Genomic DNA, 20,985 nt, shown 5'->3' on the forward strand with positions numbered 1-20,985 from the left:
CTTGGTTTTATTTTATTTTATCAATTTTTTGTATATCCATTGGAGCCTTTTTATTTAAATAATATTTTTCGGAGATGATAACAGAGTAAACCACAACATAGATAAAAGTTTTGGCTGCTGAGGACTAATAAGGCATTGGGAAAAGAAAGAAGCGCCATGGCACCAGCCCAGGATCTCTCCCACTAATGAAGAATGCAAAACAATCAAAAATCGACAAGCACTTTGCTGATAAGAGATTTGTAATTAAAAATATCCCCCCCTCCATTTCGGACCTGCAATCTGGAGAGGTTAGAACGGACCTGCAAAGAGATTTGACAAAACAGCAGATATAGACTTACCCGACCTGGGGGGGAGGGGAGCAAAATGATAGCCAGCTGTTTTCACAAACAACGAGTCCAGCTACAGTCTGTATGGAGACCAAGATAAAGTCTAATAATAACAAACTAATTCAGTTTAATAACAAACTAATTCAGAGTGTGGAGAGCTTGCCGTGGGAGAATACAACAGAGTTTATGGCAAAGCAATGCCTTCTTAGCACAAACGGTTGCTTCAATATTTGAGCAACTAATAACCATCCAACATGATGTAGAGATACTGAAAAAAGATATAGCTGTTTTTCTGCAAGCACCCCCACTAAAGTTCGTACAGCAGACTTGGGTAAATCCCATACTCAGGATAAGGAAGAGGAAAAAGAGCAAACAATTAAAGAGCCTGCCAAAAGTTTCATTGGAAGACAGTAAAGCATCTACCCTACAATTACAGCAATCACATTGCTCACTACAAACATATCAGGTTGCTCTGAGAATCCATATAATCAGAATTAATCATGGACGCTGGATTACCAAGAGTGTTATACTAAATTCCATAAACCAGCTTCTTCACTGTCACTGGGGGCAGATTGATCTCCGTGCTGCGGAGTAGCTTCCTGAGGCCCCAGATTGGAAGCGGGATACTTCTGTCCTTCAAGCAGCTGACCATACCACTGATGCTATTTAAGATGAAGGCACATCTAGCCTCCTTTCAAATCTTTCCCGTCAGAGTTTTCTGCGAGGAAAGGGTTAAGCCCTTAATTGTTAACATGCGAGCTCCTAAAGTTGCTGTCTCTTCCACATTCTCAACCTTGGGAAAGGGAGTGGAAAAAAGTGGGAGTAAGGCAGCCTTGTCCAGCAAAGATGTACTTAACAGCACAGAAACCAGTCTTATTAAAGCTTTTGGCGCTCTCCCAAAGAAAGAACAAGATAACATACTATTCAAGTTAGAAAATTTAAAGAAATCCTTATTGGACATAATTGACACAGCTGAACCACACCTCAAGCCATTGCAACAACCATACAGCTTCCCTTTGTATAAATCAAATTTCCTGATAATCTGCAAAAGAGGATCCCTCTCCATCATAACCTGGAATATAGCAGATTGGACTGTTCCATCAAAAGACCAACATTTTTTTGACTATATATCACAATTTGACATTTATTTATTTATTTATTTATCAAATTTTTATACCGCCCTTCTCCCGAAGGACTCAGGACGGTGTACAGCCAAAGATAAAACACAGAATATGTACAATTAAAACCAAATTAAAAAATAGCAAATTACAAAAAAAGGCTGATAATCAAAATTTAAATTTAAATTTTTAAAAAAAAATATTAATAAAACCCCAATTTAAAATCAACTATTATGCCAGTCCCGCTTGAATAAATAAGTATGTTTTTAGCTCACGACGGAAGGTCCGAAGATCAGGCACTTGACGTAGGCCAGGGGGGAGTTCATTCAGAGCGTTGATGCTCCACAGAGAAGGCCCTACTCCTGGGGGCCGCCAGCCGACACTGTTTGGCGGACGGCACCCTGAGGAAACCCTCTCTATGAGAGCGTACGGGTCGGTGGGAGGCATAGGGTAACAGCAGGCGGTCTCGTAAGTACCCGGGTCCTAAGCCATGGAGCGCTTTAAAGGTGGTAACCAAAATCTTGAAGCGCACCCGAAAGACCACAGGAAGCCAGTGCAGACTACGGAGCAGTGGTGTTACGTGAGAGCCACAAGTGGCTCCCATTACTACTCGCGCAGCCGCTTTCTGGACTAACTGCAGCCTCCGGGTGCACCTCAAGGGCAGCCCCATGTAGAGAGCATTGCAGTAATCCAACCGAGACGTAACCAGAGCATGAGTGACTGTGCATAAGGCATCCCGTTCAAGGAAGGGACGCAACTGGCGCACTGCTTAACTTGGTAAAAGGCCCTCCTGGAGACGGCCGCCAGATGTTCATCAAAGGACAGCCTACCATCCAGGAGGACGCCCAAGTTGCGAACCACCTCTTTTGGGGCCACTAACTCGCCCCCAACAGTCAGCTGTGGATGCAGCTGACTGTACCGGGGTGCCGGCATCCACAGCCACTCCGTCTTGGAGGGATTGAGCTTGAGTCTGTTTCTCCCCATCCAGACCCGTACAGCTTCCAGGCACCGGGACAGCACTTCGACCGCTTCGTTGGGATGGTCCGGGGTGGAAAAATACAGCTGAGTATCATCAGCGTATAGATGATAACTCACCCCGAAACCACTGATGACCTCACCCAACGACTTCATATAGATGTTGAACAGGGTAGGCGAGAGAATCGACCCCTGAGGCACCCCACAAGTGAGGCGCCTCGCGGACGACCTCTGCCCCCCTGTCATTCTCTTCTTACAGGAAACCTGGGCCTTCTGACATTCTCTTCTTACAGGAAACCTGGGCCTCCGCAGAGATACAGTTAGATGGTTATTGGGTTAACTCTATCCCAGCTGTCCCAAGTAAGGTGGGTGGGAGAGCTAAAGGGGGTATTGTGACATTAAGGAATACATCCTTGATATTTAAATGTGTATCATTGCTTCCTTTGCAGTCATGGGTTGTGACTACCTTACTCTTATTTAAATGTTGAGATTTTGCTTTTTAATATCTACATCCCTCCCACTCAGTAAGAATAATTTGATCAATAAGATTTGGGACGACATAGAAGATTTTATCCTGGGCTGCTTAGATAAATACCCTACAGCAGCAATAATTATTGGGGGGGACTTAAATACTAGGATGGGCCCAAACGATCAAGCATTATTTAATCAATTTAAGATCCATTTTGATGAGAATGTATCAGGAGAACCCCTGCATTCCAGACAATTTAAAGATACTAAGGCAAATCAGGTCTGCATGTAAAACAGATGACTGTATGCTTGGACCTTTATATCCTGAACAGTTCCACTTGGGGGTGACTACCCAACAGACTATACTTACTGGGGAGCAGGAAGAAAATCCACAGTTGATTACTGAATAATATCATATGACCTCCTGAAGTTTTTGCAGAAGATGGAGGTAGACTCGCATATGGAAAGCAATCACGATTCACTCATTCTTACTCTTACATTACACCAGAAATTACGAAGGGCTGGCTCAATCTACCTACCCAGGTTAGAGAGCCAAAATACCCAGGTAAAAATTAAATGGACCAAGGAAAATGCAAAGGAAATTACTAAATGGATGCTAGTTCCAGAAACCATAGAATTACATACATCTCTACTAAGAAATAAGTTAGAAGGACCATACTTAGAAGAGTGTGAAACTTTAATTTCAAATTTGAAATTGGTTCTTACTAACAGAATACTAGCTCACTCCAAAAAGCCGGTTTTAAAGAACAAAAAATGGTTTGATAGAGAGTGTGTGCAATTAAAAAGGATATATAATAAGGAGTATGGAAAAAGCAAAAATGACTCTTCTGAGTATCATACTCACCTCTTAAAACAGTTGAAGGCACAATATAAGACCCTCCGAAAAGAAAAGAAAAGAAAAAAGAAAAGAAAAGTGCTGCTTTGAAGGAGTCTTGGCAGAGATTAATTACATCAGTCAGGACAAAAAATGCATCCCTTTTTTGGTACATCACCAGAGGAAATCCCCCCTACCCCCAACTAATCATGTACCGATTCAGGCCTGGGAAGAAAGTTATATACAGACCCTGACTAGGTAACTAAGGAGAGCCTAATTAGTTTGGACCAAACTGCTTATTGGCCCCCTGTTACACCAGAAAAGATATCCCGGTTGATCGGAGCCCTCAAGGCTAATAAGGCACCTGGTGCTGATAATGTCCTCCCAGAAATAATAAAAAAGAACACCAGTCGGTGGGCACCACTTTTAGCATCTCTATTTACAGGTATAGATAAAATGGACCATATGCCAAGAGATTGGGGATTAGCAATTATTATACCAATCTATAAAAAGATAGATCCAGGCATAGATCTATAATAGAAATGATCCAGGCAATTATAGACCCATTAGTCTTCTGAGTTTTATTAGTAAATTGTATGCCAAACACCTAAACTATACATTTCAGGATTGGCTAATTTCAGAGGGATAATCAAGGATGAACAAGTCAGTTTTAGAGAAGGAATATCTACAGTGGATCATATCCTGATATTTCACCATCTGGTGCAAAAATATATGTACAAAAAAAAAATCCTCTTTCTATGTGGCCTTCCTTGATTTTAAACAGGCCTTTGATTCAATACACAGAAACACCCTATGGGAAAATTTAAAATGCACTACAATCAATAAACTCCTCCTTTTCCTCATAAAAAAATTGTATGCCAGTTCCACATTGAAAGTGAGGTATAATCCTCAAAGAACTTTAACCGGGCCAGTAAGGATTCAAAAAGGGGTAGGGTAGGGCTGCATTCTGTCCCTCTCCCTTTTTTTTTTTTTTAACATTTATATCCCGCCCTTCTCCGAAGACTCAGGGCGGCTTACAGTGTGTAAGGCAATAGTCTCATTCTATTTGTGTATTTACAAAGTCAACTTATTGCCCCCCCAACAATCTGGGTCCTCATTTTACCTACCTTTATAAAGGATGGAAGGCTGAGTCAACCTTGGGCCGGGCTTGAACCTGCAGTAATTGCAGGCTACTGTGTTCTAATAACAGGCTCCTTACAGCCTGAGCTATTTTTAACTTCTATATTAGCCCCACGATCGATCTCTTACAGAACACTGATCTACATCCTCCTAACATAACACAACGCAAAATCCCAATTCTCCTATATGCCAACAATGCTGCTATTATTTCAGAAACTCCCATAGGATTGAAGAGAGCAATTAGGACAACACTTGGCTTTTGTAGACAGAACAAGTTGGTCCTTAACTTTGATAAATCAAAAAAATTAGTTTTTGCTAAAAGACCCAGACAATACTCCTGGAAAATTGAAGGACACAATTAGAACAGGTTAGGACATTTAGATACCTTGGGGTGATATTCCACTTGCAAGGGACATGGAAGGCAAACATTGCAAGCAGCCAATAGGTCCTCAAATGCAATTAAACATTTCTTTTATGCAGGCAGAGGTCAATTAGTACCTGCTGCCTCAAAACTTTTTGAGGCCAGAACATTGGTGCAAATTCTTTATGGGGCACAAACAGGAATCCTTACAAAGAAAAACTTGCTAGAAACCATACAAAACAAATTCCTGTGAACCATCTTAGCTGCACCCAAAGGAATTCCAAATGCCCAGCTAAGAATTGAGACACATATGCCTCAAATTCAGGTAAGAGCCTGGAAGATGATGATAATTTATTGGCTAAAAATTCATTTCTTTCCAGAGGGACTGTCCCCGCTAGTACTGACTGACAACTTCCCCTCCCCCTGGAAACAGCAATAGATCACAAGCTGGGCTCTCATTGGTATTCTTAATGTCCCTAGGCTTTGACAAAGCAAAGCAAGTAATAATTGATAGAATGAAGGACATGGAGTTCCAAGAAGAACTAAATAGGTTGCCTCTCCACAGTAGGGACAGAATCAAACAGGGTGTGTGGGAATCAACAAGGTATCTAAATGATCTGATCTTCCCAAAACAAAGAATAGCTTTCTTCAGAGCCAGATTTAATATTCTCCCTTCAGCACTTTTCCAGGGTAGATATAAGAGAACACCAATAGCAGAACAGGTATGTATATGTGGTAAAGAAGAAGTCGAAGATAGCTCACATGTTTTATTGTACTGTGAGTTATACAGAGTATGTAGGTCAATGTATATTCTCCCCTTACTAGAGAGATTGCCAGGGAGGACAGATGACTTATGTAGGCTTTCTCCTTCAAGACTCAAACTTGGCTACTACGCGTGCAGTGGCAAAATTCTGTGTTGCTGCAATGTCCACAAGAAAAAAATTGGTTACAGAATTATAAATGTCAACTTGTGCCAATTTTTTGGAGATATCTATAACAATTTTTGGAAAAATACATTTACTCACATACTTATTGGCTCTCCACTGATGTAAATTAGGGAGTGACTCTAACGATTTGAGACCATGTATTTTCATAACAGGGATGTTGTTATTCGCAATTGATGCCAGTATTATTTTTAATTTATTGTATGTCTATTGCTGGTCGATGACCATAATAAAGTTTATATTCTATTCTTCTAGTTGAGCAGGGTCTTATTCTAGCTGTTAAGTTCCTAAATCACTTTCAAAGTTTAGATTAGGTTGATCGGATATTTAACTGTGCAAGGAATAACAGATATTTGTTATAACATGGCAATTCCTTTTTTGCAGAGTGAGTTCTGCAGTGATAAACCCAAAACTGGGGCAAAGTATGGGCTCCCAGAAGCACTGGCTATCTTGTCAGAAATGGGTGAGGTCACAGAAGGAATGATGGATACAAAGGTAATGTAAAATAAATACTTAAAATATTCAAGTTGCGATAATGTTCAATTCTCATGAGAACATCAAGAGTATAAGTTTGCATATTTCTGTGCATTGGAACATCCTTATTTGTTTTGTTTTATTTGTTTTAAAATAAAGTATTTTCTGTCTTGACCAGTTCTGAAACACTGAGCAATCAGTTTTGGAAATAAGCATATGGCTGGCAGAATAATTGGTAAATGAGTGTTGTATGTGTTGTCATGTGGTTAAATCTGAGGCAAAGGTTACCTGAAATTGTGCTGTCCTATGAAGGTACTGATTAATTCTGGGCAAACGTATACTTAGTCCATTTGCCTCACAGGTTAGTTATAAATAATGATTGTACACAGCATTTTCATAGACCCAAAGTCTGACTAGTTCAACTTGATTCCTTTTGGTGGAATCAAATCAAACATTCCTAGAGAATTTCTCTAGCATGATATGAATTACATATGATGTCAATGGATGCTTTGGTTTTTTTTTTACTGTTGATGAGTCATACCAGGGGTGAAATGCTCCCGGTTTGGACTGGATTGGCTGATCTGGTAGTGATGGCGGCGGATGGTTCGGAGAACCAGTAGCAAAAATTGCTTTCCCCCACCCTATGCTCACCCAATTGCCCGCTTGCCTGCTTGCCGGTTCTTTTAAAAAGTGCTTTTAAAAGGTAAAAAGAGGCTTTGACGATCACAGCTGAGCCGCACGATCATCAGAGCCTTTTTTAAAAACTTCTAAAAGCATTTTTTTAACAACCTATTCAGCTGAATAGGTTGTAAAAATGCTTTTAAAAGTAAAAAAAAAGTTTGCATGCCATAGCTGATACCACCCCCCCCCCATGCTGTTCTACTTATCTCATGCCTCCTTTTGGCATGCACTGTGCGCGCCCGCATACCTTGCATTTGCCTCCTTCACACACCCTTCTTGAATATTACCACACCCTTGCATCCTGATGTATCCACTCACACTCTATCCCACCCAGCAGTAGCCATTTTCTTGCTTCTGACTTGCTTGCAAGCTGCCTGGGACTTGTAACTTTTGTGCTGGTTTCCCTACTGACCTAGCTATGTGAAGTTGGCAGGAAGTTTGTTGCCTAACAACTGGGATTCAGTTAATGACAGCAGTTAGGACTGCAAAGGTTGCCATATTTAAGCTATATACAGTAATTGCGTTTTATGACTGCATCACAGCTCCCAACTGCCTTCATAAATCGACAACTACCTGTATTTTGCATACACAGTGAAGGCAGGGAAATAGTTGCTAGACTTTCCCAATGGTGTATGTGTGTGTGTGTTTATGGTGTATATATATGTGTGTGTGCGTGTGTATAAAAATATAAAAAATATGCTCCTATGTTTAATATTTTAAATCTCTTTTATTTTGGTAGATGATCCATTTCCTCACACATTATGCTGATAAGATTGAGTCAATTCATTTTTCAGACCAGTTTTCCGGTCCAAAACTTATGCAAGAGTGAGTAAGGCACAAAATATGCTTTTGTATTTCCAAATGAATATTGCACTAAAATTTGCAAAAGGGAAATTAGAGGAGAAATTTAGCTTAAGAACCATAGTCCGACCTCTATTGTATTGTATATTTCTGGTAACAATAGTCATGAGTTTGGAATGACTATCCCTTCAGCAATAGAGCATGTTTTACAGTATGTTGAACAAAGTATTAGATATGTTTGAACAAAGGCATTAAATAAAAGCTCAATGTGATACTACTATCCCAACTGTTAATACCTATTCTAGCTATTGGAAAGATGAGCATTTGGAATGGATTCTCTCCCAATAATTGTCCAGATGCCATTATAGGGTACATAATGCTGTATGTTTACAGCACGGATATCAAACTCACAGTGTCACTTTGCCGTCATGTGACGTTTTGCTATTTTTTTTCCTTCACGGAGCTGGGGTGGCCATGGTCTGCATGTGACACATCCAGCCAATGGCCACCACTTTGACACTCCTGGTTTATAGCATTTAACTACCACAAATGTTTATTACTTTTAATTGTGGCAGGGTGCAGGCAAGGATCTGTTACAGCTTATTTCCTGTGCAATAGATAGGATAAATCACTACGACAGATTCTCTGCTGCTACTGAAGGAGATCCTGCATTCCTTTATGCTATTCTTTCTGCAGGGAAGGGGTCGCTAGAGTGGTGTCTCCTGGATGACTTAATCTTTTGAGATAATGACCAAAGAAGCTGTTGCCAGATTTCTCCTCCTGGTTTTCCAATGGGCTTTATGGTGGGAAGTTCTCCCAAGGCTCATAAGCGTTTTTGTTAAGCCCTAGAGGAGGCTGAAAGACAATAACAAAACAGCATGAATAATGGTTTCTAAAATATTATTTTATTGACCTTTTTAATAAAATATATTAGTTACAAGTGATGCTACCAAACTCCTGGCTTTTTGTTGCCATAGATTAATGATTCTCCTTGCAAGAAATTTTACGATTTATAATATTGTAGAATAACCTTTGCTGTCATGTTTGTGCAGCTTCACCAAATATAGGAGCCTACTATGGAGTAACTTCTACTGGTAGATACTGCTGATATATTTTTAAAATCCTTTTACTAGTGCTTCTTTTTGTTCTCACCCAGGGAAGGCCAGCCTTTGAAACTGCCTGAAACTAAAAAGACACTGCTATTTACTTTTAATGGTAAGAATAGGCTCCTGTTTTGAATAGCTTTCCTTAGGAAACATAGAATGTTACTCCTGAGAGCATATTTCAAAATCAGAATATAATGTATAATCTGTCCTGATTAACAGGTCTATTTCTAACATTTGTTTGGCTCCAATTATAATTTGGCAGAAGGATGGGGTTAAAATGTAGTTAAAGAAAGGAAGTTAAAGAAAAGTTTATGGGAATCTTAACAGAGACGTGGCTATTGTTGACTATTTAAAAATACCATAAATTGCCTTGGCTGCCTAAAATTTAATATCTTTTAATTAAATATATTTAAAAGAAAAGAATGTATTAAAAACTTAAAAGTTTGCCTTCCTGGAGTTGTCCATTGTATCTATCCTACATAGTTGTAGAGTCTCTTGTTTTGCTCTTGCCTAGTTCTTAGAGTGAAGCTTATCAGTGTATGATGCAATGAGGTGTTTTTTTTCAGCCAGCTTGTCAAAGAGTCTGATGATGATTCAGGACTGAAAGCAAGTGACTGGGCCAAGGTCACCCAAGGCCATCCCCTAAGGAATGACTAAATCTGGTCTTCCCAGTCCTTGTCCAGAACCTTTGCCATGGTGACTCTTTGTAACCCCTATAAATTTTAATTCACAAGTAAGACTGAACACAAATGTCCTTCTTATTTATAGTACCAGGTTCAGGCAACACTTCCCCCAAAGACATGGAAGCTCTGCTGCCTCTGATGAACATGGTTATTTATTCTATTGATAAAGCAAAAAAGTTCCGTCTGAATAGAGAAGTAAGTTTTATGTTAACCCAGTCTATTGTTATGCTAATTGTATATGCTTGACTCATATAATGAAAATGTTTAAAACTCCATGCAATCCATGTCCCAGATATGTTTGTATTCCTTTCTGCTCTAGCACCATTTCATTCCAAACAGCCAAACTGACCCTGCATCGATGTCCAGGGGACTGTTGGATACATTCAGAAATGTTACAAAATGAATAGGAAGTTGAAAGTCCTCTCCTCATTTTGGTCTTTAGCAGTGGGCGCTCAAAGCATGCCTTTTATATTCTAGGAGTAAATTAATATCCCTTGTAAAGTGAAGTAACTGCTGATATTTCAATCTTTCATGAATTTGTCCAGTTTCCTTTAAAACCATTTGAATTGGTGGCAGATATAATGTCAGAAAATGCTATAGTTAAATATGCATTCTCTAAATAACTTTATTGGTGTCACTCTCATTACATTAATATTAAAGAATGCCCTGAGTTACGACAGTGTGAGAGGAAAATGTGTCTGTATTATATACTTCTATTTATATTTCCCCTTACTTGTCTTCACCTCAAGATGAAGAATCCCAAATGCAGTAGTTCTTCCTTGTGAAGCAATTGCCTTTCTCCTAATCATTTGATTTGATATTATTTCCATCTTACTGTTGAAATGATTTTGTTTTCAGTTCCGCTTCTTTCCATTTCTATAAAACTATTTTTTCTGGTGTCATGATCCAAACTATTTAGTTTCGTAGTCTATCGTCATCACAAATTTATCTAATGGCATTAATATGTTGGCTATCTTGTTTTTATTTTGCATCCCCTTTTCAATTATTCTAATCTGAATTTTTTTTTTACATTTTCATTGAACATTTCACAATGATTCTAAGATTTTTTTAATCTGCCAACCACAGCTAATTAACTTATTTCTGAAGCTTGGATTTTTTTCTCATATACCTCATTTGCACGTCCTACCTTGAACTTATTTAGCAGTTTTTGCAAACATGTTTTTATTTTATGGCTGAGCAGCTTATTGCTATCATTAAACATCATCACAATGCTATACCCTCACTCATTTATAAACAAATTACTAAATTCTACTATGAATGTTTTTCAATTGCAAAATTATATTTTAATTCCTATTCTTTGTGTTGGTTCTTAGTTATTTTGCGATCAATAAATGTGCAGTATGTGTTCTCTTATGGCATCTTATGCCTCTTATCTTGTTTGAGAGTCATTGACAATGGGATATATGTTTTTTGAAAGTCCAGATATACAATGTTTGCTGGGACATTTTGCATAGAGAGGAGAAGTTGTTATTGATAGAAATTTCAAAAAATAGTCTTGTGGAACCTTAAAGACAGACACATTTAGCAAAATACAATTTCATGAATTCTAGGCCTTTATATCAAATGGATAAAGTAAAGTATTATGAGAGATTGGATATAAGTGTGTACATATTGGTGGAAAAATGGTACAGATAGTTGATGAATAGGTCTTAAAATCAGGTAGGTATGGAAACCAAAAGACTGTTAGGCTATCACTTGTTCTTCAACATTTGCGTTTGATTGAGAAAAGCTGGGGAACGACTATTGAAATTAAACAAGTAGTTAGATTTTGCTTGGAAAGATTGATGTATTGGGATGTATTGGGATCACTAACATTGGAAGTAGTCCTTGACTTACTTCATCATTAACACTGGAAGTTGTCCTTGACTTACTACCATTTGTTTAGCAATAGTTCGAACTGAAAAAGTTTATTTATTTATTTATTTATTGAATTTATATTGCCATCTGTTTGCCCATGGCGACTCAAGGCAGCTTACAGAAAATATAAAACCCCATTTAAAATAATAATAATAATTTAAAAAATCCAATAAATTAATATAGTACAATATAACAAAATCACCTCCCACCCACCCCGCTCCGGCGACAGCAGATCACACAAGCCATTTAATGGGCTCCATTCTGCTCTAGGTTCCCCAGGCCTGCTGACAGAACCAGGTCTTCAACGTCTTCCGGAAGAATATTAGAGTGGGGGCCATTCTAATTCTGGGGGGATGATGTTCCAGAGAGAGGGAGCCATCCCAGAGAAGGCTTTTCTTCTGTGTCCTGCCAGGTGTATTTCCCTTGGGGATGGGACCCGCAACATTTGCTGCCTCCCTGCTCTGATGGGTCAGGTAGATGTGACCAGCAAGAGATGGTCCCTCAGATAACCTGGTTCCAAGCCATAAAGGGCTTTAAAGGTGACAACCAGCACCTTGATTGATCCTTGTCCCTATAATGTTGTATCATCCCCATAGCCATGATCAGAATTCAAGCATTTGGCAACTGGCATGTATCTATGAAAGTCATGAGATCACCATTTGTGACCTTTCCAGCCAGCTTCCAACAAGCAAAACTATGGAGGAAACCACTTCACTTAACAATCATATGATTCACTTAACAGCTTTGAGAAAAAAAGTTGCAAAATCAAGATGACTCATTTAATGGCAGACTTTCTTATAATGGAAAGCCTGGTCCAAATTGTGGTTGTACCTTGAGGACTACCTATACTACAGAGGACCGCAATGGGATTTTGGTCCATTTTTCCACAATATGAATGGGTTGGGGGCTTCTTTCTTTTTAAGGTAAAAATCAGCCATATCTTGGATTGGTTGCAAGTTCTAAGGCTGCCAGGAAGGGTTGGGAGCTTAAACATGAGCTGATCTTCCCTCTGCATGGAACTCCTGTCTTGGGACTCCAGAACAAGCTGTCAGCAAATGATAAGATAATAAATGATAAAAAGTCAATTGTCTCTCACAAACATTTTATTAGACCAATGCGTTATGGGAGCCTTAAAGCAATTCGAGTTCAGATTTTAATAAACACATTTCTTAACATTTTATCTTTGCAAATATTTTGTTATGATATTCCCTGATGTATTATGTCAACTATTGGCAAACTTTTGTTCATGACTTCACTAGATGGCACTAATTCACTTCCAAAAAAATGTTTAAAATATAACATGTTATAATAATGGTTGAAATCTTGCAAAATAACTAAATCTTACATGAGTTTTATGTTCTTACATGAAATATCAAAATAGTCGGGACGTTAATAAATAATGTTTTAGGTTTTTGGTGCCCATACTGTTAGGGGGAATCTCTATAGTTCCTACCAACTAAAAAAGTTGCTGATTTCTGTATTATGTGTTTATGTATATTGACTAAGTTGTTTGCATTTCCTTTTGCTTGGGGACAAAGGGAAAACAGAAAGCAGATAAAAATAGAGCACGTGTAGAAGAGAATTTCCTGAAACTGACTCATGTTCAAAGACAAGAGGCTGCCCAGTCCCGCCGGGAAGAGAAAAAACGAGCAGAGAAGGAGAGAATCATGAATGAGGAAGATCCAGAAAAGCAACGACGTCTAGAGGTATTTTATTCAATAAGCTTACTATATTATAAGAAGCATGTTCAGCCTATAGGAGCCATTCTAAATTAGGGAAGTTACTATTTATTTTATTATTGATTGATTGATTAGCCTATAGGACATATCAATGTACAGGGTTCAAACCAATAAAATCCTATACAAACAATTTAAAATAAGAGTAGGGTAAAATACAATAGTTATAGGATAAAATACAATAATTTGATACTTAAATATGTAAAATAGAATAAAATGACATAAAATTGTATTTCTGTATCACCCCTGCAATCTACCCCAATCAGGCCCACATATGCCGATCTCAGTCAGACCATTTTAGTCAGAAATTGTGCTGTATTAAATGTCATTTTCAAATTCTGGTCACACATGAGGTATGTTGTTTTTAATATGGGCCTTCCACTGGGCCATACGTTTAATATGTGGATCAAGATACTTATCTCTCGCCCCTTTATACAAAAAGCAATCGAATAATATATGAGTCAGATCTTCTACCTCTTCAACTCCACAAATACATGTACATTCATTATATGGGATAGAAAGTAATCTCCCAAATCTAATCATTGTATCAAGTTGTTTGAGGGAAGTTACTAAGATCATTACCACAAAATGATTGACATGAGGTTAGCAACTTGCATGAGAAATTTTGTTCTGAGTTTCAAACTATAAATCTGCTCCTTCCAAGTATCTTATTTACACTATAAAATTATATCATCACCACCCCTGACAACCATAAATATATATAAGCAAAAACAATGTAATGATATCTGCACTTATGTGCTACAAACAATATGCTACCGAAATATATATAATCCCTTATTGCTATAGAAATATGTGTAATCCCTCTGCAGAAAAATATTCCAGTGTCACCCACTATTTGCAGTGCTTTACAGGTAGTCCCCAACTTTGGGACCAGAGTTTGTTGCTAAGCAAGGCAGTTGTTAAATGAGTTGCGGCCAATATGATAGTTTTTGCCACAGTGCAGTTGTTAAATGGGGAGTCATTAAGTGAACCTGGCTTCTCCCATTGACTTTGCTTTTCAGAAACTGGCTGGGAAGCAAATGGTGATCCTATGACCTGGCATGCTGCAAGTGTTATAAATACATGCCAGTTGCCAAGTGCCTAAATTTTGTTTATATGACCCGGGGATGCCATGACAGCCATAAGTTGGAGGACCAGTCATGAATCACTTTTTTCAGTGCTGTTGTAACTTTGAACAGTCACTAAATGAATGGTTATACGTCAAGAACTACCTCTAATACATTTAAGGAGCTAACAAGACTTCTAACTTTCACAAGATTTTCTAAGAAGAATCCTTTGTCTTAATCAAAGTTGTTTTGGGCAAGTTCTTTGTAGAAGCCTGTAGTAGCTGAGTATTAAGTCTTCCTGAGAAGGGTAGCAACATACATAGTCACCTCAGCTTATCTCTGGAGAGGGAAAAAGGAGTTGTTTCATGGTTTGTTTGGTGGATACTATAGTAATTCCTTTTCAGGCTTAAAGAGGATGAATGTTTTGCTTGTATTTTTGTTGTAAAATGCATGGCTTGTAATCCTGCTTTATATGGATAAATTCTCTAGCTAGGTTCATATGTTAACTAAGCTACAGTCTTCAATAAGCTGTAATCACCTTGTTCACTGAGTTAAATGACAAATCATGGCTCAGAAAACATTGTGTTTTGCTTACATTGTCACATTAAGCCAAAACCCAGCAAATCCCATTATTGTTAGCTCTGTGTAAGACCAGCATTTCTGTGTAGCAGAATTCTATTAGTAGCAGCAAAGCCCTGTTTTATAGCTTTCAATCAACCGGGACCAGTTTCGGCTCCTTAGGGCCAGTTTTGGCTCCTTAGGAAGTTATAAATTAATCTTGCCAAGGCCTGAGGAAATGGTATCCCAATTCAGTGCTTGAATACTTCTGTATTTACAAGAAGAGATCCATTTGGAAGCAGATCCATTTTTTATTGCACTGAAAGCATTAATTGAAAGAGAGATATTTTGATCACCCACGTAGTTTCAGTGTAGTAGCTGCAGATTTTTGCGTGGAAGACTAATTAGTATTTATCTCATAACAGTAAACAATCTGCTACATTTCCTTGGTGTCTTTGACTTTGCTCTGCAATCAGACAAAGAATCCAATAATTACACAAAACTAATAATTTCTTTCCTATAGGAGGCTGCCTTGCGTCGTGAACAGAAAAAACTTGAAAAGAAGCAAATGAAAATGAAACAAATCAAGGTGAAAGCTATGTGAAAAACTTATTAGGAAGAAATATCTTTTTGGTGCCAACCATAGAATTGCAAATTGCTGCCTACAAAGAGCTGATTATATTCCTGACCTTAATCATTGACCACTTAAGAACCACTTTTGATGATAACTCTTGTCACTCATGGGATTATGAATGAAAGTTTTCTCCCTCCATGTATATTTGGCAAAGTTGTTCTTAACTCCATTGGTAACACAACTTTTAAAAATGTGTTTATGTACTGAATTGCTTCAACCAATGACCCCCAAAACAGCAAAAATATACTTAGTTACCAATAAAATAAATGTACCTTAATCCACATTTGGATTGCAATTCTGAACCTAGTTCAATCTCTTTAATGACTAGGACTGCTAATAATAAATATTTTAATGGTGCAGCCCATTTTGATTTTATATAACATGCAGATGTGTAAATAGAAAGCTTTGCAGTTGTCTTCCATATTGTTAAGATTTTTTCCTATTTACTTTGGATGGGGTTCTAGGAATTTGCAACATTCTTTCAGATGCTTTGATTTTATGCATGATGTATGTGTATGTGTGTACACACAGTTAGACCCACACACACACATAAAATGTATGCACATAATACTCTCACACACAAATGTTTGCACACAGGTACATAAACACACACACACACACACACAAATTCTTAGAATGTATCAACAGTGCATAAGCACTTTGATTATATTTAGAAAAGTGGACAAAATGGAGAGAAAAACTAATAACGAATACTTCATATTAAGAAAAAAAATTGGTTCTTTCACAATTGGTGCAACTAGCACTATTGACATCTAATATAATTATACATGAAATATATGTAAATTTCATGCTTCTTTGTAATGGTAAAGTGCTAAACCAGTATTACTTACAGTTTTTCAAGCTATTATGCTGAGAATTCTAGAAAAACTGCTGAATATGTGTTTGAGATAAGCAGAAATAAATCTACAAGATAGTAATTTCAGTGATAAATGTGCATGCAGATAAGCATCTCTTTTATATCTGCTGTCAATATATGAGCAACTGAGGAATGGTGTGTATTTGCCTGGGGTTGATTATTATTAATATAATTAATTTAAAACAATGTAAACGCTATCTATTAAGTTGACTTGACACAGAATTTGGGGCATACCTGTGTGTCTTTCTGAAAATTCCAGCATGGCAAATGAAGATCTTTGTGGGATCAGTCACAAGATTCCTCATACGTTATCTAGTTGCTGAAAATTATTTGTTATCTTCCACATAGCTGACTTCATTGGACTCATTTTCTCTATATAGGTTTATTGTATTTTCTGTTTCTACATATAAATCATGCTTGCTGATTTGGAATAGGGTGTATGCACTAATTTTTTTCTCTTTGTAGACAGATGTCTAGATGTTTTAGCAGCTTTCTTTATATTTTAATGTGCTTTTCTGATTGTATCATATTCCTCCAATATTTCTCTGTGTCTCTGTAGCAGCTAACTATGTAAAGTTGAAAGGAACCAGGGTCTAAATAACTGCAATTCACTCCCAGGTAGAAGCCTCTTAAGAGGATTATTTCTCTTAAACATTATTTACTAATTGTGTATGCTGAGAAAATTAGAATCTGGAGCTTCTCCCATTTCATAGTCTTATGGAATTGCTGCATTTTATAAATGCTCAAGATGGCATTTGATTGTTTCTGTATAATGGATTCTTTTTGCAGTGAATTTACTGAGAAGAAACTTGAGGGTTAAGTTTCCTTTATTTTCTTGATTATTTTCTTGATTATGCTTTAATCACTGATGCAATAACATTAAGCTGCTTTTTAAAACAGCATGTGCAAAAAGGCACTTGTCAGAGCATGAACATGCATAGGTTCCTTTTGAATGCAATCTACAATCCAAAATATATTTTAATTTGTGATTTTATATAACTATCATTTATGATCTTTTACATCAAAAATGGCAATCCTATGTGGGATATATTTTAAACTATTTTGTCAATAGATATTATACCAATTGAATAAAGTTTTGTTTCACAGAGGTCCTTTTGTAATGGAAATATTTAAAAGCTTGTTATGTAGTTTAAGTAATGCTAGTAAGAGAGGGGAAGACAATATTACTGAGCTCTCAAAAAGGAGGTTTCAAGTCTGGTAAACTTCGTAAAACAATCATACTCATGTTTTTTTCTATAGTTTTATTACTAGGGTCTTTCTTTTGGCTCATTTCTTAATTTATTAATTAATCTTCCTCTGCAGAGAAGAACCTTATGCATGTAGAAAAAAAATCAGTGCCAAACAGGAGTGAAGCACATTAGCCTTTTGTCCCTTCTGATAAGTTAAAGTAGTTCTGCAAATTACCAGAGGTATTTGGTATTGAATATTTGTGTTTTCACATCTCTGCCTAATAGTGCAACTTCTTCTAAAGAATTTGCCATTTTAAAGAAAGTGATGAAAGCAAAACAATATGAAAAGACTGGAATATTGGTTAGGCAATGCAGTATCTTTATCAATGACCTTAGATAAGTTGATACTTCCGAAATACTCTGTCCTACCTGAATTATTAATTTATTTTAATAAACAATAATAGGTGGCAAGTTAGCATACTACAAGAAAAAAAAATACCATCACTTCTATTTTGCACCATTCTTCTGAACCCCCCAAAATTCCATAGGCTTTTTTTTAAAAAAAGAATAAAGGTGAGTAGCTGCAACCATGTGCTTTGTTTACAAGTATACCACCCATTTGGAAAAATATGGGAATGGTGGGGAAACTTTCTGGCAAACCCGAAGAAATACAGGAGAAAGAAGTCTCATCATGTCACATTTCAGAAGTATGGGTGGCTGTGTCCACCTTGGCAGTCAATATTCTCAAATTTCCACAATTGTCCACCCATCCTGAAAAATGGTTTATGCCTGGGTTACAACCTCTCTTCCTATAAAGGCAAAGCATTGGTTTTCCAGTGTGATTTCTACTTCATTGAATCTCAGACTTTGATTAATTAAAAGATAGTAGCTGGGTTCAAAAATTATACAAAAGCCAAACCAAATAAGTCACATTATTGCTTAATACAATATATGAATGAAGTTGGAATATAGAAAAAGCTGTGATATTTGATGATGAAAAATAACCTCTAAGTGCCAAGTGTGCTCTTTAATCCTAAATTGTAACTTTGATGCATCAGTGACTTTTAAAAGAAAAATCGATACCCAAGGATGGAAACATTTTGAAATTTTGTTTAATACCACATCACACTGCTCCAGCAACTATTTTACCTTTGGCAGCTGGCAAATTTCAAATGCATTTCTGTGATCACCCTTTCTACAAATCTTTCCTTTTGTCCCTTGCTTGTAGCAGATTATGCGGCTTCCTCATTTTTTATTTGCTACTATTGAATCTACAATAGGAAAGTCGGTTTCAGACAAGAGAGAGAGAAAATAAGTCTTAGTTCACAAATCAAAGTCAAAGTCATACAAACCACATATTATGCTTAGTATTGGGTTTAGATAATCAAATGTTTGTTCAGAATAGTGATTAAAATGCGATAACATTTTAGGAACTCTGAGCTGACTAGTTAACTAGACAATCTGTGCTCATAGGTCATCGTTCCAGAGATACTTTCATATCTAAACAGGGAAACAGAATTACCAGGGATGGGCAAAAAAGCACTGGGCAGCAGGAGCAACTTCCAGTTTTCTGCTGGCTTCCCCATAGACTTTCCTTATAGGAATCTTATGGGGAAGGAAAGTCAGTTGGAAGTTATGATCACATGACTGGCTGACTGGGTAGTGTGGCAGCACTGAAGCAATCACAACTTTGCCGAATTTCAGTCCCATTGGAGTTCTGGTTTTGTATCCTATACATTTGAACTACCATTTGAAGTACTTTGATTCGAAAAATTTGTTGCCTTACTATTGTGTATTGGGTTCGAGGAATTACTGAGGCGACTACGAGCGTAGTAAACAAGCAACCTTTAATGAAAGCCAACTTCAAAACAATAATGGCTGGCACCCTGCGTTTGACAGCTCTTATATAAACCTGCTGTCAAACAGGAGAGCCAATCAACACACTAAGAATTCCCGCCCATTGGGTTGCCATGCGTCTTAACCAATAGGATACCGTCTCTCATTTAACATGGCGGCTCGCCGAACACAACACTCCTTCCCCCCCGGATCGCGCATGCGTAGTCCTGTAAGTATGCCGGGGGCCGACGCGGTCTGGTGGATCGCCGTAACTCAGGAACGGACGGCGGCTGGACACGAATGGAAGGAGGTTGGACCTGCAGCGCTGCAGAGGCCCCAGAAGGTGGAGCCACAACGATGGGAGAAGTTCCACCCCCTGGTAGGTCGGGCGGTCGGTTGTCGCTGACGGCATCATGTGGAGGGCTGGAACCCGGAACAGAATTAGAGGGAACGACACCAGGCGGGCATCGGGTGTTCCCTCTCGCCACGTGGGGAATGGCTAACGGTCGCCCTCGTAGTTGGTCCACGTGGCGCCGCCACGTCCGGCCGTCTTCGAGGCGGACCCTATAAACAGGGACCAGTTATGCCGAAATAATGCCAGGTAGCCAACGCGGTTCACCCCCAAAATTTTGCACATAGACGGGGTCCCCCTCTGCGTAGGACCGGGCGGCGGAGCAGGTCAGGGGTGGTCTGGGTGAATAACCGGGTGGAGTCGGTCCAACGTGGTCCTTAGGCGGCCCATTAATAACTCAGAGGGCTTCTGTTAGTACTGGGGCAGGGTGTCGTGTGCTGGGCCAACAGATAGGCCGATACCCTCTCATACCAGTGTCCCGTGTCCAACCTGGCCAGGGCTTCCTTGGCCGATCGCACGCCCTTTCAGCAAGGCCATTACTAGCCGGGTGATATGGCGCAATTGGGGCGTGACGGATGCCCTGGGATGCCAGGTAGGACAAGAAGGTGGCAGAAGCTAGTTGCGGTCCATTGTCTGTTACTAGAACATCAGGGAGCCCATGGGTGGCAAACAACTTGGACAAGACCTGTATCACTGCCTCTGAAGTGGTGGATGCCATGAGTGCTATCTCAACCCACTTCGAATAGGCATCCACCACAATTAGGAAGGTGCGACCCTTGAATGGGCCCGCAAATCCAAATGAATCCGCGACCACGGGGCCCTGGGGTTTTCCCACTCTCTCGGGCAGCGACTGGAGCCGCCGCCTGGACATCTGGCATGCTTGGCATTGGGAAACCCAGTTAGCTATGTCCTTATCTAATGACGGCCACCAGACATAGCTCGGCT

General features: G+C 38.6%; 1 protein-coding gene across 4 annotated transcripts in view; it reads left to right on the top strand.

The window, feature by feature from the left end:
* The window catches only part of CCDC47 (coiled-coil domain containing 47), a 34,026-nt gene extending 16,255 nt beyond the window's left edge, over positions 1–17,771 (top strand). For all 4 annotated transcript variants that reach the window (XM_058180043.1, XM_058180042.1, XM_058180044.1 and 1 more), the window contains exons 8-13: positions 6,552–6,662; positions 8,062–8,147; positions 9,280–9,338; positions 9,998–10,107; positions 13,329–13,496; positions 15,675–17,771. In XM_058180043.1, the coding sequence (XP_058036026.1) occupies positions 6,552–6,662; positions 8,062–8,147; positions 9,280–9,338; positions 9,998–10,107; positions 13,329–13,496; positions 15,675–15,755 (615 nt within the window). In that variant the 3' untranslated portion in view covers positions 15,756–17,771. The remainder of the gene's footprint in view (positions 1–6,551; positions 6,663–8,061; positions 8,148–9,279; positions 9,339–9,997; positions 10,108–13,328; positions 13,497–15,674) is intronic.
* Positions 17,772–20,985: the final 3,214 nt, after the last annotated feature.

Source organism: Ahaetulla prasina, chromosome 4, assembly GCF_028640845.1.
Source record: "Ahaetulla prasina isolate Xishuangbanna chromosome 4, ASM2864084v1, whole genome shotgun sequence".
Classification (NCBI taxonomy): domain Eukaryota; kingdom Metazoa; phylum Chordata; class Lepidosauria; order Squamata; family Colubridae; genus Ahaetulla; species Ahaetulla prasina.